This window comes from Diplotaxodon limnothrissa, linkage group LG12 (genome assembly GCF_057381915.1).
Source record: "Diplotaxodon limnothrissa isolate DT_005_m linkage group LG12, D_limnothrissa_male_GT1.1, whole genome shotgun sequence".
In the NCBI taxonomy this organism is placed as follows: domain Eukaryota; kingdom Metazoa; phylum Chordata; class Actinopteri; order Cichliformes; family Cichlidae; genus Diplotaxodon; species Diplotaxodon limnothrissa.
Window position 1 is genome coordinate 16,175,755 of NC_140607.1, and position 16,636 is coordinate 16,192,390.

Below are 16,636 nucleotides of genomic sequence, written 5' to 3' on the forward strand. Positions count from 1 at the left end.
TGGGCCGTCGCTGAGGGTTAATCACATTAGAGCAACGTTGAGGGAGACAGACTGCCTAGGTTATACACACCCTTCATCAGATATTTTATGCACTGTTTAACCGACGCTCAGAGAGTGGAGCAGTGGGTGGGTGGGAGGGAGGGTGGTTGTCTGCAGCTGTGAGAGGTTCGTTGGGTGTGCACTTAAAGGTGATGGAGGTCACCAACCTGTGCCCGGATGAGAGCCTCGAAGCTGGGCTGGAAGTAGTCGATGCGGCTTTGGTAGAACTTGGGCATCTCGTCCAGGAGCTGCTTGTTCTTGGCCTCGAAGTCATCTTTGACCGGTCGGAGTTCCTCTTTTGCCTGCGATGTCGGAGAGAGAGAGCAAAACAAAAGAACTGGTCACTGAGGGTTCAGTTCTGACTTTGAGTTACATTCTTTCATTTCACTGCGATGCAATACACACTACACATTAAGGATTCGTTCGCTAAAATAAGCTTAAGGAGCTACAGATTAATACCTACAAAGCGAAACAAGTTAGTCTGAAGTGAATTCACTTCTTGAGCCATCATTTGTCTTCTTCTCTTATTGTTCTGAAAGATATTTGCTTAATTCCCACGGAGAAGCAGTGCAAAAAAAAGGCTGTAATCACGACCAAAGTGAGGAGGAGTGGGTAATGTGGGCAGACTTGGCTGTGAGTGGACTCCAGCACCACTGATCTGTGTGTGAATGTATTAGTGGGTAGTCTACTGTAGGCATGGAGTTATGGAATGCACAATGAATAAGTGTGAGAGGGTGAGAATTTTTATTAAGGGGAAGGGGGAGTTGCTATATTCAAACTGAAACATATTGTCTTTCAGCTGCATTATGATATGCTCTCTTCACTTTAGTTTTATTTACACATGCCAGCTGTAACTGAAATGGCGTGCAAGTGTTTTGTCAGGATCATTTCTTTAAGTGCACAGGGACTCAGAGGGCATGGATGTAGGGGCCTCTTCAAGGCTTTGTTCCCCTGACAGTGCTTTTCTCAATGTGTGTGGGTGGCTCACCATGTGAGGATGTGTTAGAAGCAATAGCATAGGCAACACTGCAGCACTATCTGTGAATGTGTGCTTCTGTAGTGGCCTCATGGTGTGTGCGTGTGTGTGTGTATATGTGTATGTGTGTGTCTACAATTCTCAATTACGTGCCTGTAGATGTGCAGCAGTGCCTTTTTGAAAAGGCACTACTTGAGAGCCTGGTAGCTTGCGTGGGTGAAGGAGCGCACATGTACAGTATGCATGTGCTCAACTATTTTTGTTCATATCCAGTCAGCATTTGTGTCTTTTTCCACCTATTGTGCTCTATTCACAATACGGACAGCGTGTAAGAGCAAGTGAACTCTGCTCCTGTGCAGTTGGAGGGAGAGCTCGAGTGGATCGACACGTGCGCCGACGCGAGCTTTAAAACTGACGCTACCTGATGCAGTTTGACCATCACGGGCCCCGTTTTTTCTTTCTCTTCGTATTTCTCCACTTTGGCTTGCAACCGCTTGTAGTCCTGCAGCGTCTGTTCCCTACGTTTCACTGCCATGTTAAGGCTGGGGAAGACACTACTGTACCTGAAAAACACCAGCACACAGAAAACCAGGTTACTGAACACAACATGCATGCGCACCGTGTGAATCCATGCAACGAAAGAAAAAAAGATCCCAGACATACATATCAAACTTTCCTCTTTTTTCCCTGAGAGAAAGTGAAGTTACTAAAAATACTGAAACAACTTTCCCGTCTCCATGTAATTTGTAGACATGCACTGTGCATTGCATCGTATCTTAATAAAAGTCATTATGATTTAATAAAATCCCGCTCCTCAACATCTTATTGTAGCGGTACTCTCAAACCCCAGAGGACAGCTCTGCATTAAGCTTCCTCTAATCTATTATCTAATTACTGTAGTTCAGAATGGCATGAAACAATTCATTTTGTGACAATTATCATATTCCAAATGAAAATATATTCTTGCAACAAGAATCCAAGTCTTCAGCACTAAAAATAGGAAAACATTCATCTGTAACTTAGCAACAGGAATCGGAGCTTCATCCTGGGACTTGTTGCACTGCTTTTGTGTCTGTTTTTAATAGGGAACGGGAAAACTGTATACAGAACATGTCTAACCTAATAATAAAACTATAGAAATTTTCAAGTTAACATGTCTGAAAGTTAGACTGTAACATTAACATTATTTCTTTAAACTCAGGTTAGATCTGGCTAATGATTTATAACAAATGGTATAGCTTTAACCAAAATATTGAACGCCTGAATAAGAAAAGGAACATTTTTCAACTTTCTAAAATGTAAACACAAAGCACTGACTTTGTTTTTCAAAAACAGGCCACAAGATTAGTCACGCAGGTGCATACCAGATGTGAGTCAGCAATAAAAACAATCGTAATAAAGAATTAGATATAGCCTTTTCTGAATGACTCATTTAAAGCAATTTATCAAGTGTGTAGGCACACTACTACAATACTTTATTGTGTGCGCCTCGCCCCATAGTGTTATTAGCCACAAAATGTGTGGGCTTCATGATTTACGTTCCTCTCCATGCCAACCCTTGCCCTGTTCTGTGTGGCGGATGAGAGAACCCGAGAGTTTGTTATGAAATCCTGGATTACAACTGCGTTTGCCCGACGTGCACCTTACTACAGGCCAGATGGGGGAGTGGTGCGAACTCCATGTCAGACAAGCAGAGATTGTTTCCGACAGGAAGTTAAGCAAGGAGTGGTCTTGTAGTGTTTCAGTGACATCAACGAGCTCAGCCCAACCCAGCAGCCCACACTCCACCGCTATTTATAAAATACCACTCTGGCCCAGTTTACGGCAGGGGTGGATGCCGATCCTCAAATCTACTATCTGCTCCAGTGTACGCATATTTGAAGTGCCAAGGGATTATGCAACTGCCCTCCAGGCATGACTGCTTTCCAATGCAGTCCTACGGGCTGATGACAACACAGCAGCAAACCAGCTTTCAGACAACACAAAGGCTGGATTCTAGTTCACCTGACAGCATGGTGCAATTTCCTCATGACACACCACGGTGGCCTGCTGTTTGCGCGCTAAAAGGGGACAACGCTGTCTGCAACTACTATGTTTGAGCACAGGGAGACTTCAGGGCCAATGCTATCCTTGTGCTGGAGGAGGAGAAAAAGAGCTAGACACAAAGCCAACTACTTGTTAACCCATTAGTGTCACTTCCACACTGAACGCTGAAGTTTCAGTGTTACATTCGGTTACTGTGACTCAACGGTACACTACCCTCCCCCACATGAGAACCTGAATGTGCTTATGCATACACTGTAATAACAGTTTTTGGTTTTTTTAAAGAAAAGAAATGTCCAGGCCCTGGATGTTTCCCTCGATATCCTGGCCTTGGTTGGATAACTACCGGTCAGCCTGCGAGGTCTGTACCTGCGGTGAGCCTAGTCTGGGTGATTTCTTAAGATGGTTGAGGGCTGCAAAGGGGCCAAGGATACACCACTGTCCACGTGACAGGTCAGGGTGTGGTTAAAAAAAAAAAAAGGGCTGGATGGAAATAGCATCTGGAGCAGAGAGTGTGTTTATGAGCCGAGGCCAATCCACATACAGGCCAGCCTGACCCAGCAGCCAAGCCCAAGTCTGGTCTAGACACCCTCAGTCTAGCAGGCTGGCTGTCACTTTTGACTATGACCATCACATAACTCACTACTGAAAAAAAGAAAAAAAATCAGTTTAAAACACACCACTAAAAATATGGGAAAGGGACCTGTTTATGTGTAAATTACCACCTTTGTTCGTCGTGGTCTCAGAAGAAAAATTAGGGTCACATCACGTGGCACCTTCATTTAAAATATGCTTGGTGTGAAAGTGAAATAACTACCACCTGTTGTATAAATGGTTTAAAAGCAGTAGACCATGAGAATGTCTGTGACGTAAATGCTAGCAACATCTCCTTAGTCTCCAACAAAAAAAAAACAAAAAGCGTGCAAAGAAAGAGTGTGATCTGCTGTGACTTGCCTAGTGCTTTAAAGCCCACATAACTCACGCAGCCTCAGTGTGCGAAACACCAGATAAGATGGTAAAAAAACAAACATCCTTTTTACAAAAAAACAATCCCCCCCTCAAAAAATAAAAATAAAAAGCCTGCATCAGCCCCAGAGCTAAGGTCAACAACTCCCATTGGCTCCAAACCCCACAACCTGCTCTGAGGGCAGCGTGTTCCTCTGATTGAGAGGGATGAAGGTGGTTTGTCCAGTCCTGGCTCAACCCAGGGCAGAGGTCTCAAAACAGGCTTGACTTCTATTTCACCCAAAAGAGCAACGGAGCAAAAAGGGCTAGGTTACAAGGCCCAGATAACACACATGCCTCAATGCCCACGCACTCCCCTCCCCTCGCATAAACATAGTGATGTCATTCAGTGACCCCGCAGAGTGGATGAAACGCACGTCTGGGCCTGAGAGAGAGGAGACACTGAACGCAGGATGGGGGCAGAGTAGAGGGGGGCTGCTTTTTCGTTTGTTTATTGTGCGTTTTACCACACTAAGCATTAAGAATGGATGCCAAAATTTGAAATAGCAATCACATGGACACAATCATGTAGCTGACACACACACACACACACACACACAATCCATTGAAAGTCTTCCATTAACATAACGTTCTCCTTTTCAACTCTTCTCTAATTGTCTTTACAATGACACAAGTTCACCAGAAGAGTATTTTGAGACAAGAAAAACAGTTACAAATATTCATTAGTGAGAGGACTAATGGAATCTTAATGGAAGCTTTAAAGTATAGCAGCTTGTGCGTCTTGGTTTTCTATAGACAACACTTTGATAAACTAATAAGTAATAGCGTTGCGTTTTTAAGAAGGAAAAAGTAAACAGAAAGGTCAGTTTAGTTTGGCATTAAAATTTGTTTATGAACTCACTTCCTCTGTTCTGTTTTAGACTCATGTAAATGCCTAACTTTATGATCTTAAATACCATCTTTGTGAGACAGCGCCCCCTCTAAAATCGGAGCTGGTGTTTGTGTACGTCGGTATGTTTGTGTGAGAGCGTGCAGTGTCCTGAGACATTTCTCCTCCTGAACCAATCCGCAGCTCTGGGCCCAGGAAGCTGGGCCCTTTGCCATATTCTGAGCCTGCCCACACGTCCGCCTGCCGCCCACCAGGAAGAGGAAATTAGAACCATTCCATCCTGTCATTGCTCCGCCACCAGAGCGCACGAGGAAGAGAGGGGTTGACACACGCGCGCTCACACACACACACACACACACACACACACACACACACACACACACACACACGCTGACCTGACCTATCCATATTTTGATGGAGTATTCTCTTCACATTAGTTACTTTACAAAACGAGTGTCTCACGAGGGGAGAAAGTTGAACACAAATTTATAGAAATCTATACAAGCAGTATGCACATGCTCTCTTTCACAGTATTTAATCTCCTGGGAGGAGCCAGGAGGAGGAAGAAAACCTTAACAAGCGCTCCGGAAGACGGGTGGGATTGTCCAGCCACTCCCTTCAGTACCTCTGCTTTGCGCGTGTGTGCGTGTGTGTGCAAAGTGAGGCTTAAGGAATGGAATAGCATTCACTGCCTCCTCAAATGGGGCGAGTATTAGGAACGAAGACCAAATAAACTTTCTTCCAGACACTACCAGCACAGCAGCCCTGTTAACTCCCAGTTCATTTTTATAATGCGTATTACTACACTGGAGGCCTTGCTAAGGTCCTGCACTGCAGCTATTCTTTCCACTCAGTTAGTGAGATATGCAGAGCAAGGTTAAATAGTAAAAACGACACGGGGCACTGGGCTTTTATCGCTCCACAGTCACATATGGAATTTAAGACACAACTGAGCTAAATCGCTTTTACCATACTTCACACGAAAAGTTCACGATCTGGCTCTCCTAAAAATGCAAATATTGCAGACTAAAACTATTTGACCGCGGCCTGTTGCAGATTCAGATTTAAAGCTGGACATTTAACACAGAAGCAGCACAAGAAACTGACACTTACTTTTTCAGAGGGTCGACAACAGTCTTCTGGATCTGGTTCACCTGTAAAAGTAAATAAAATAAAAAGCTGTTAACACAAGCACTGCTCACCTTTCTAACAAATGAAGAGACATTACAAATTGTTATTCACTGTCAAATTGAGTTACATCAGAAGTGAAGTCGGAACCAAATAGCTTCTACATCTCTTGCTCATTAGCTGCAATGTAACGTCGCAGCACAAACACCAACAATTGTGTATATTTCAAACAGAGCACATATGAAAAAAGGGGAAGGGGAAGGGGGGGGGGGCTTGCAAAGAAACTTTCATGACGTTGACTCTTTTATTGTACACAAGCCCCGAGGAGAAACCCCTGAATATTCATTGAGCTTGCGATACAAAAGGATGGAACTGTCAGGGGACGGACATGAAAGCAAAGCCCAAATGATTTCCTGTGGAGGGTGGGCTGCCATACAAGATGAAAGTTCTTTACAAACAAACATTTTAACAATAACAGTTTATATTTTCCTGCATTCTCCTTCTGTTTGGCAGAACCGACAGGGGAAGGAAGGAGGGGAAGGGGGGGGGGGGTGTTAAATGGAAGTAAACGAACATCTCATCTCGAGGCCTCCAGCCTCAGAACCAAGTCTCGTCGAGAGAAGTTGGAGCACAATTAATAAAGTTTCTAGAGTCATTTACATTGCAGATTCAAAATGACTGCTGCTACTAGATCTGCAAGCGTAACACGGCTAAGTTAACCAGGCAATCGAGTCAAGTGGAGAGAACACGCTTGGAACAGAGAAGGAGAATTTAAAGCAGGGAGATGTGAAGTGACAGCTGCATGAGAACAGTGAGCAGCTCCACTAATCATATGCTCACTTGCTATTGGAAGGACAGTCAATCACACAACAACAAGGAAGCAAGATCGCAGCTGTGCTTTGTAAAAATGCCCTGACCATCTACGAGAACATACAGCAACACTCGCTGCTTCACACAGGCAGATTTCCAAGTACAAAATGGTTGATTGTGGTTTGAGGGAAAACACAGAACCAATAACAAATAAGTACATGGGAATTCACATTGTCTTTGTTTTACATATTCACACCATCTCCCCCTCCCCAGCTCGAGCGGTGCCGCTGCTTCTAAGGTGAGAGCATGCAGCGAGGAGGGAGAAGAACAGCGGCAGATTTGCTTAAGCATGCTGGTGCCCTCTACCCTCTGCCCCTTCCCACAGAGAGGGGGGGCAGAGCTATTCCTTGGAGGCCCCGCAGAGCCTGAGGCCGGCGCTCTAGCAGCAGTCTCCATCAGTGAGTCACGGAGCAGAGGCCATCCCGGCACACAGGCCTCCCAAAAATACACACAGATCGCAGAGGAAATCAATATCCCTCCAAACGGAGCATCCTCTACTGTGCTGCCGCCATCTACACTGGGGCTCAGCTTCGGCAGCAGTGTGCCGGCGGGGCTGTGCGCCCTCCTCAGCCCCAGAAATAAACACACAGACCTGGGCCACTGCTGCCTTCATTATCGCTGCACGTTTTATCTGCTGGCTCTCTCACCTGCGGCAGAACATCTCGTCTCAACACGGAGAAGAGCAAAGGGTGGATGCTTTTGTGTCTGTTTTGCTGGAGCAATAAGGTTTTGCTGCTGTTGCCGTCAGAATCAACAGCCAGCTTAAAGGAAGAAGTTAAGAGTGGTGTTCTAGTGCTGTGCTGGATTTTTAAACACCTAGCAAAACCTAGAGGTGATGCACACAACAGACTGACCAGAAAGTACTCACAATCACTATTTTGCCTCTAGCTCACTTGTAGCCACTCTACAAAGGAAGCCACACAGCTCAGCCCAAAGCTGGAAGTGAACATTGTGTTAAGGCAAAGATTTTATTTAGAAGGACTGAGAGCAGTGGAGAGACTATCAGGTGTGACCTAGCTGTCAAAAGCCACTCTGAATAAAAGTGTGTTTGAAAAAAACAACCAAACAAGCACAAAGAAAAATCTATCCAGCTGGTGACTGTTGTCCTTTACAAGCGAAAAAATGTCTGGATCTAAGTGAGTGGATCAATCTTTTTCAAACAAGTGACAGTCACAGAGACAAATAGGAAGGCTACACAGACAGTGAACAATACTATACATTATAAAGGCATTAACTACAAGTGACTTCTTTAAAAAAAAACAGATTAAAAGGAAGAATGGCTGTCTCTTATTCATTCACACTCAAGTGTGTGTCGTAGGGTTTTTTCCCCTTCAGAATGAAAAAATAAACTGAGTGAAAATGGGAAAAAAAATTTCAAATTTGATATTGAAAAAAAATCTAAAGAATGCAAAAGTACTTCACCCTGACAGCAGGAGTGCTCTCCTGAACACTCAACCAAGCCAAGTCCTGGAACATATGCACCCTGGGTCACAAACCCACACGCTCAGTCCAACCTACATTTTACTTTGTCTAGTCACTCAAAATGGCTCCTGTAAAATTTGATGAGCCGTGAGCAAAGCAAGTCTGAAAGACTTAAAAGCTGAAGAATCAAGGAAAGGAAAGGAAAATAAATGACAGCTGCAGAATATCTGCTTGGATGCTGTCTTGTGCTTTTAGTATGTTTTATTCTCAAAACAATAATACTGAGTTTGCCTGAGTAGCACGGAAGTATATCCTAACAAGTAAAGCCAGGAGACAAGACCAGCGACACTTAATCTCATATACAAACACTGAACATTAGGATGACATTTATTTACCAGCTCAAGACAGTATGCTCATTTAAAGTGAGGACTTTTGTCAGTCGTCACTTTAATTTCTGGAACATGGACATTGCTTCACTTATATACACTGAGGAAGGTTACAGCTTGATTATCTATGGAAACCGAGTCCAGCCCCTGAGGTTTCCCAGAAAATATGAAATCAACTCTTCAATGCTCAATATGTATATTTCCAGGTGACAGATGGCCTGTTATGCCTGAAATACTTATACTACAGCTTTACCATGGAATAACAACATTACCCACCGTTTGCAAAGGAATTCATTTTCTCCCCCTTGTTGGATCATTGTTGTGGGAAAGGTTATGAAATCATTTTGGTTCACAGCAAAATATGAAAAGAAAGGGGAATATTTTTAAGGCAGCAAATGTGAAAAGCCTAGAACACCTACTAGCGGGGCAATGAGTCAAGAAAACACAGATGGAAAAAAGTCAATCGGTATATGCCTTAGTGTGATCTCCTATGTTCTCTCCTGTATTTTTTTCCTCTTTTCAAACCCTCCACAGCGTAGTGCCTTGAGGATCCACACATGCAGTGCCACTATGATTCACATTATAACTACCTGTGGCGATGATTCTAATCAAAAAGTGAAGGGCGCCCAGCAAATAATATGAAGAGCCCTGACAGCCAGAGAGATCTTCACAGAGTACAGCTGTGGAAGAGCGAGCAAGAATACGCTGTACCGCTTACAGTTCTGGAAAGACAGACATGCCGGTCTGTCTGCTGCTGGCCCTTAGGACAAAACATACAAGAATAATAAGAAAAAAGAAATGGTTTCCCAAATGCAAGCGCTGCAAATATCTAAGCAGAAAGAAAAATATGTAAAATATGATATGAAATGTACATGAAGGACGGGACAAGTGTTGGGAGGATTTCAGGTTGGGTTTGCCAGAAGTACGGCTCTGAGAGGTTTACAGTGTTCAAGCTGATCATAGGTACTCCACCCCGAGGGAGGAATAAAGTTCCTGTAATCCATCAAGAACATATTGGGTGACCTACCAATGCAAAAAAAAAATGTTTTTCCCTGAAGCCAAATGTATTAGGAAGTAATGCAAGAAATACAACAGACCTCAGCACATAAGCTGTGAGTTACTCTTGTGAATTTTGTGGCAAGGCATGTTTTCCTCTTCAGAGAAGGCCCATCCATTGTATGAGTTATTTTAGACACCAGTGAGTCACAAATGCATCAATTTTCACAGCTGATAACCAGTAGCTTGAGCTTATAGAGGATCATACCACAGATGCTTTTCAAAAACAGCAGAAGGAAAGACATACGGATAGTTTTTAGTCCACAAGCAGCACAATATTGACAAATATGAAAACATGCATTTTCAAAAAAACAAAAACAAAAAAACAAACCCTTGTTTAGTGTCCTACTTTGCTTGTTAGAAACGGAATTTTTTCAAACGATTTGAAGAAAATCACTGTGTCAAAAAGCCAAAACAGAAAAAGAGCAATATAATAAAGATGCCAAGTGTGGGAAAGAGTCTTACCTTTTCTTGGTTGAAGGCATCCATCCTTCTCATGGCTGTATCTAAAGCAGTCATAGAGTCCAGGAAGGCCTGATCCTGCTCACACAGCGGGTTACTCAAGAGGTCTGCGGAAATCTTCACTGCTGCCTTAGACATGGCTGTCAGCCATGCAAATATGCATGCAACACACAAAGCAGAAAATACTATTAAAACACAGTTAACTTCGTGAAAACAGAAATACCGATTTTGTAAATGGTTACTGAAGATGTCTGCATCTACACATTTTAATCTAATTCCATGTAAGACTCTTACATTGTTCTGAAATTGTGGACGCAATTTTTGTGGATTAAACTGAAGCTTTAAGCGTTTCATCACTTTATATGAAGTAGGGTATTCAAAAGTGAGCCTGTCGGGAAGTGCACAACTCGAATGGCACAGTGCTGCCCCCATTGTAAAAATCTGAGGGGGTGGTGGGGCTGCCTGCCGCGCTGAATATTCACCAGTGCAACGAGAATTTTTTGCCATTTTTCTACACTGACAGCATCAATTACCGTTAATCTGCACTCGTGCCACTTTGTTTAGACACAGAGCATGTATCAGTATATGGCTTCACTGTCAAAACAAATGAGCTGCACTGAGGAGACACAAGCTGACGACAGGAGCTGCACTGAATATGGGCTTTACAGAGATTTGGAACAGTCATTGGTCATTTCACACTCCCCTGGGACCAATTTTCAACCAATCAATTATCACGGTGTAGCGTTTCTGCATCTCTCTCAGTTTGCACAAGTAATACATTGCTTGATCTGACAAACATTTTAATTACAGGGTCGTGAAAATCAAAAGGTGACCTGAGGGCTCGTTATTAGCAGTGAGGGAGAAGGTGAAATTCATGTCCTTTACAATTTCCTGAGGCAAGAGAAGTTAACATATTTTATTTGCCTTCTGTTATTTAGCCTAATTTGGCATGTGTACAGGAGCATCCCTTAAAAAGACATTACTGGCCCTCACCAGATGACTGTCAGCACGTTCGCTAGAGTGCTGCATATAAACACATTTGGCTTGATACAGAGAGAAGTGTATTAAATGCAGTGCTGACATGCAGAGTAGGTCCAGTTCTTTGTTTGGTAGCAGTTAGTGGAGATGGGACCTGTGCAACAGATGGAATCCATTAACGATAATGAGGCCCTGACAGCTATGACACTTTGATGATGCAGACATTCATATTGCAGAGCACAAAGGAGAGGAAATGAAGAAGTCTCTCACTGCTCCATCCGTCCCCGCTCTTCCACCCCCACAAGTGACTACTTACCACAGGCCATATCTACTACCACTTCCCAAATACAAAAACACAAAACCAGCAAATCGGCAAATAAATCTTTAGTAAACAAGAGTTTTGTGGCAGACAAATACATGGATAAATGATGGCAGAGATGGTAAACCAGGATCCCCAACTGAATATAGATCACATGGTCAAAAAACAAAAAACACACCTGCTATGACAGCTACAAAAGCCTAAAAAAGGAAATGATTAAGGTAGAGACTCACACACAATTGTTTCATGTCATATCATTTGGAGATCGAACACAGCACAGGAAAAAAAAAAGAAAAACACAGGCACCCAAACATCTTTCTGGCCCTGAAAAACATGCCAAGTAACATCAAGTATGTTGGTGAACAAGTGCTGATCAATGGCTCACCAGGCGGCAACGCCAAGTAAGTGACAGAACATACCTAAATCTGCCTCTGTGCTTTTCTTCATGTCTTTGTGAAGCTTTTTCGTCTGATCCTCCAGCCTGTGGGACAAGCAGAAGACTGATTATCAGAGCGCTTCTTGTCTCGTAGTGCAGTAAAGAATCAGTTATCCTAACTTGGATTAATTAATAACCTATACTGAAGTCAAGATTTACTTTATGAGCTGTAGGCATGCATTAATACATCAGTCAAACGTTGGTATCTGCTAATGTGAGCCTGGTTTTACTGATACCTTCAGGTTTATCAATTGATATATGCTGTTTAAATGCTAAAAAATTGAAATCAAGGCCTGAACTTTTAAAAATTTTCCACTGTTACAAAAGTAGGAATGCATACTTTCAAATCGATTCATCCCTGAATCCCTCTGAACCCGTTCAGTTGGACAAAAACATTGACAAGGATAAAGAAAACACAAACCTCGAAAAAAGACATAAAACAATATGGATTAAGAAGGAATTACACATTCGACTGATTCCACATAAAATCTGTTAGCTAATTAACAATAGTGTGAATCCTTCAGTCAACTACATTTCCGCTCAAAAGCATTAACGTCTTCAATCATTCCACTGCACATATTCCATTGATGTGTGTTAAAAATGGCAATTACCAGACTATGGAGGCTGAAAACACATGCCATTCATTATATCAATTAAGGCAAACAAGGGGTTTAGAATCTCCCCTGAGACTACCTTCATAACACTACTCCTATTTGATGAAAAATGTGGTGCAGTCAGGTTTTGCTTCCATCCTTGTTTTTCAAGAACAATATTAAATAGGAAGTCAGTAACGGTAATCCCATTTTTGTGCATGTCCACAAGATATAAAGACACTAGCAGAACAAGTAGAGCTCTTTCAGAGCTGCAAACCAAAACTGGAAGTCAAGCGGCTCCAATTAAACGTTTTAGATTTTTTTTCGGTTTAGCAGCTGGGAAACAAAGAACGATTGAGGATACTCACAGGTACACTAACCAAATCTAAACTGTTAAACTGAAGGGTTTGAAAATGACTGCTGATTAAAAAGCAGCATTTACAGGACCGTAAAGAAAAGTTCAAGTCTCCCAAAATGCAACATACAGACAACTTTGGTTTTAGATTTTCATCTGCAAATGGATTTTCTTTTATTCTTTTGTTTGTTTATCCAAGAAAGGACAAATAGTAAAATTATTTTTTATATATATATATTTTTTTAAACAGAACATGTTCTCTTTAAGCTTTTGTTTCTTTTGACGTTAAAGGATTTTATACTAAATCACCACAGACCAGATGGAGGTTGTTCCTAAAATGTCATTTGCAGTAAATGATGTAATTTCATCCCATACTGTTCACACCACGGGAAAGAAAAAAACAGTCTGTCAGAACAATCTCCACAGTAACTTCTTGTGTCCCTCTCACCAATTAGATAGAACTAGGTCTCACAAGCTATATTAGGCTTTCTCTAAATTAATGAAAATGCACGCTTATGTTTCAAATATCCAGAAACAGGCATTTCAAATTGTAGTAAATTTATCATCAATGCTTCAGGCAAGATTTGGAGAGTATCTAGTAATCAAGAGAGATTCTTCCTGTGTTCGTCTCACTACATTAAGTCAATTTTTAGCACATATTTGGACGAGGAGAGTCAGTGTGACAAGTTCAGGTCATCACAGTTTTCCTCTGTTGTTGAGAACATTTTTGCATCAATTAAACTCTGACGTGACATAAAATCTTCATATGATAACATTTTGTTGTTAGAGCCGCAACTTGATAACTGATTCTGACATTGTCATAAACATTTTGAAATTGTAATATGTTGTCAATCTTAGCATTTCTGTCTGAGATTACATAAAGTAGAGATATTTGACAACTCAAACTAAATGTTTAGACTGCAATACTAGACTAAGCAATACCAAGCAAAAATATAATATCAGGAAAATTAAAAAAAAAAACATAATCCTGCCAGTCATGCATATTAGTTTGTAAGATAGTGGGTGAAAGTATCTTACTATGTAAACAAACCAGTGCGCTCTGAGCCCAGTACACTCAGAATATATTCTTGTGATGGTTATTTGTGCATGTGAAAGTCATGTTCCAGACACTACCACCTACTTAAAAATACTGCTGCATTTTCCCTTCTCTGTCAGAACTGATGGTGAGAGAGAGCCATCCTGGATGAGTGCCATGCCAGCGTGGAGTCTCTTCCCAAAAGGTGCTAATAGAGTAACCTACTGGAACAGCTGCTGCTCCTTGTACCTATGCCCCAAACCTTCTACCCATGCAGCCACAGCCGCCATGCCACACAGGGTGGTGAAAACGAAAGGCATTCAAGACTTTTAAAGAAAATTGCTGAATATATCACTTATACATTGCAACATGACCATTTTACTCTGATTTGCTTTCCGGCTCATTGCTTTTCACACAAGACTGAGGTTAGAAACTGCAATTCCATGTAAATCACTCTAAAACCAAGAATTGTACCAGACTAAATCAAATTTTAATACCTCTAGACATGACTAATTTAAGTTTGTCACTGAAATAGTTTAACTTTTTTCACATAGACTTGCACAGCCGTATATTAGGACATTTGGATTTCCTATACTGCCATTACAAAATATTGATCTTAAAAAGTGATCAAATAACATCGACAAAGAAAAAGTAAAACACTGTGATCCATATTGGTTAAGTTGTGGAATTTCACTTACTGTTCCACAATAGTGTTTAAATTTTGTCTGAACCCACAAGTCAATACCTACTTATACTTAACACATATGAAGTACAAATATGCTTCATATATAGCGGAAGGAATAAGATGATCTTGTGTTAAATGCTTTATCAGCTAGCACTTTAAAGCCACTTTTACACTACATGCAGATAACAAAGCAATGATATTTCAGGCTCAGAGGAAATTATCAGGTATGTTTCCAGCAGGATGTACACAGGATATGAGGGCAAGATATGACCATCATCAATTTGGAGGATGCAACAGGTTATAGAGGAAAAGTGTGCACATACAGAGAGACTATATACATCTGCATGTAACCTTTCAGATCTCATTTGGGTTTTGCCTGTTCTTCTCGTCAAGGCTAGTTCTATGAGATTGAAATCTGTTTTACACTGCTGGTACTACAGATAATAGAAAATAGAGCTCTCTATGTTATAGATCATAGAGATTATTCAAACACTAAAATTAAAATGATGTTGAAATTGGTCTATACTTCAATATGGGAGAGTGTTAAAGTACAGATTATTTTTGTACTAGAAGAATTTAAATGTCTTCAGTCAGATGGACAAACTGCAAACACAGGTATCAGTTACTACTAAGTATACTGCATTTAGACCACAGGAGCACCATGAAGTGTTGATATGGATCTCTAGGGTGGAGAACCTAAATGTCTCTACATGCCTGCTGCTCTGACTCATCTATAAAGTCTATTGGCACCACACCTTCCTGATAAAGGGCCCTCCTACTCAACAAAACCTGAGAGGAAAATGATGCTCCCACTCATTTTGCTGGGCCCTCAGGGAGTTTTTGTAACCTCAGCCTCCCAGTAAGACTGGGCCTGATGTACAGAGCTTACAAGTTTTGAATTTTAAATGATGTGATCCCTACTTGCCTTTGTTTCACAGAGAAACTGAAATAAAGACCATTAACAGAATTTCTATATCCATGATGACATTAAATTGTAAAAATTTGATATTTCAGCTGTGGCCAAGTTTGAAATGTCTTAATATTTCATGTCAAGAAAAAACAGTGTCCAAAACTACCAAAAGCTGGAAAAGAAAAAAGAAAAACTACATGTGCAAAAAGGAATACTTAAAATGTAAATATGCAGTCAAAATAACTGTTAGTTATTTCAGATTTCTTATTTACTTTATAATCCTGACTAGTAATTGTAAATTAAGTCATTTCATGAGAATAAAATAAATAATACAAAAACATTACAGATTTTTTTTTGTTGGCAGAAGGACTAATGACAGACATTAAGATATTGAATATATACAAAGCACCAAGCTAAAACAAACAATACATGAACATGAAAACACTTGGTAACACATGCATATTTTTGTAAAATATAAAATGTTTATTTTAATACCAATGTAACTCTGAATAACACAGAGAAACTTTAGTCACTGTCTACCTCATTAGTCTTATAAAGCATAATGGAAACTTACTTTTGGAGTTTGTCATATTCTCGCTCAAAGTCTCTTTCAACCTAAAATAAAGAATGCATTGCAGGTATATTAGCATTTTGGCATAGTACAAATAATGACTCCAAAAATTGTAACGGACAATAAATACATGTGCGAAATATAATTGTTTCCAGCAACAATGATTACTTCAGAAGGCATTTGTTTTCCCACTTGGACATATTCACGGTCTTTACCTGTAGGATTATGCACCAGGATTGACGGACAGTGGTTTGAGCAGCTGAAATGCAGGTAAAATGACTAGGTTATGTTTAATAAATTATTTTATATTTAACTAAACCTCTTGCGTGGACTCCTTCCTTCCTTGTCCAGGATCTTTAGACCTACTGGTAAGATTAAAGTTTGGGCCCTTGTTAATCAACTTAGTTTGCAGTTTGCTAAATGGTCATCTAAATTGAATTGCTTTTTGAGTACAGCCGAAAGTTGTTATGGTATTTTAGACTGTGACTAACATCTTAGGAAGTTCTAGAAGTTCAG

The 16,636-nt window shown here is 41.0% G+C and overlaps 1 protein-coding gene across 1 annotated transcript in view; it reads right to left on the reverse strand.

The window, feature by feature from the left end:
• Window positions 1-16,636, reverse strand: part of bin3 (bridging integrator 3) — a 31,149-nt gene that overhangs the window by 3,368 nt on the left and 11,145 nt on the right. Inside the window, exons 3-8 of the mRNA XM_085368097.1 lie at window positions 16,124-16,164; window positions 11,954-12,015; window positions 10,241-10,377; window positions 6,027-6,067; window positions 1,437-1,578; window positions 207-341 (exon numbers count right to left, since the gene is read on the reverse strand). Of these exons, the coding sequence (XP_085224223.1) occupies window positions 207-341; window positions 1,437-1,578; window positions 6,027-6,067; window positions 10,241-10,377; window positions 11,954-12,015; window positions 16,124-16,164 (558 nt within the window). The remainder of the gene's footprint in view (window positions 1-206; window positions 342-1,436; window positions 1,579-6,026; window positions 6,068-10,240; window positions 10,378-11,953; window positions 12,016-16,123; window positions 16,165-16,636) is intronic.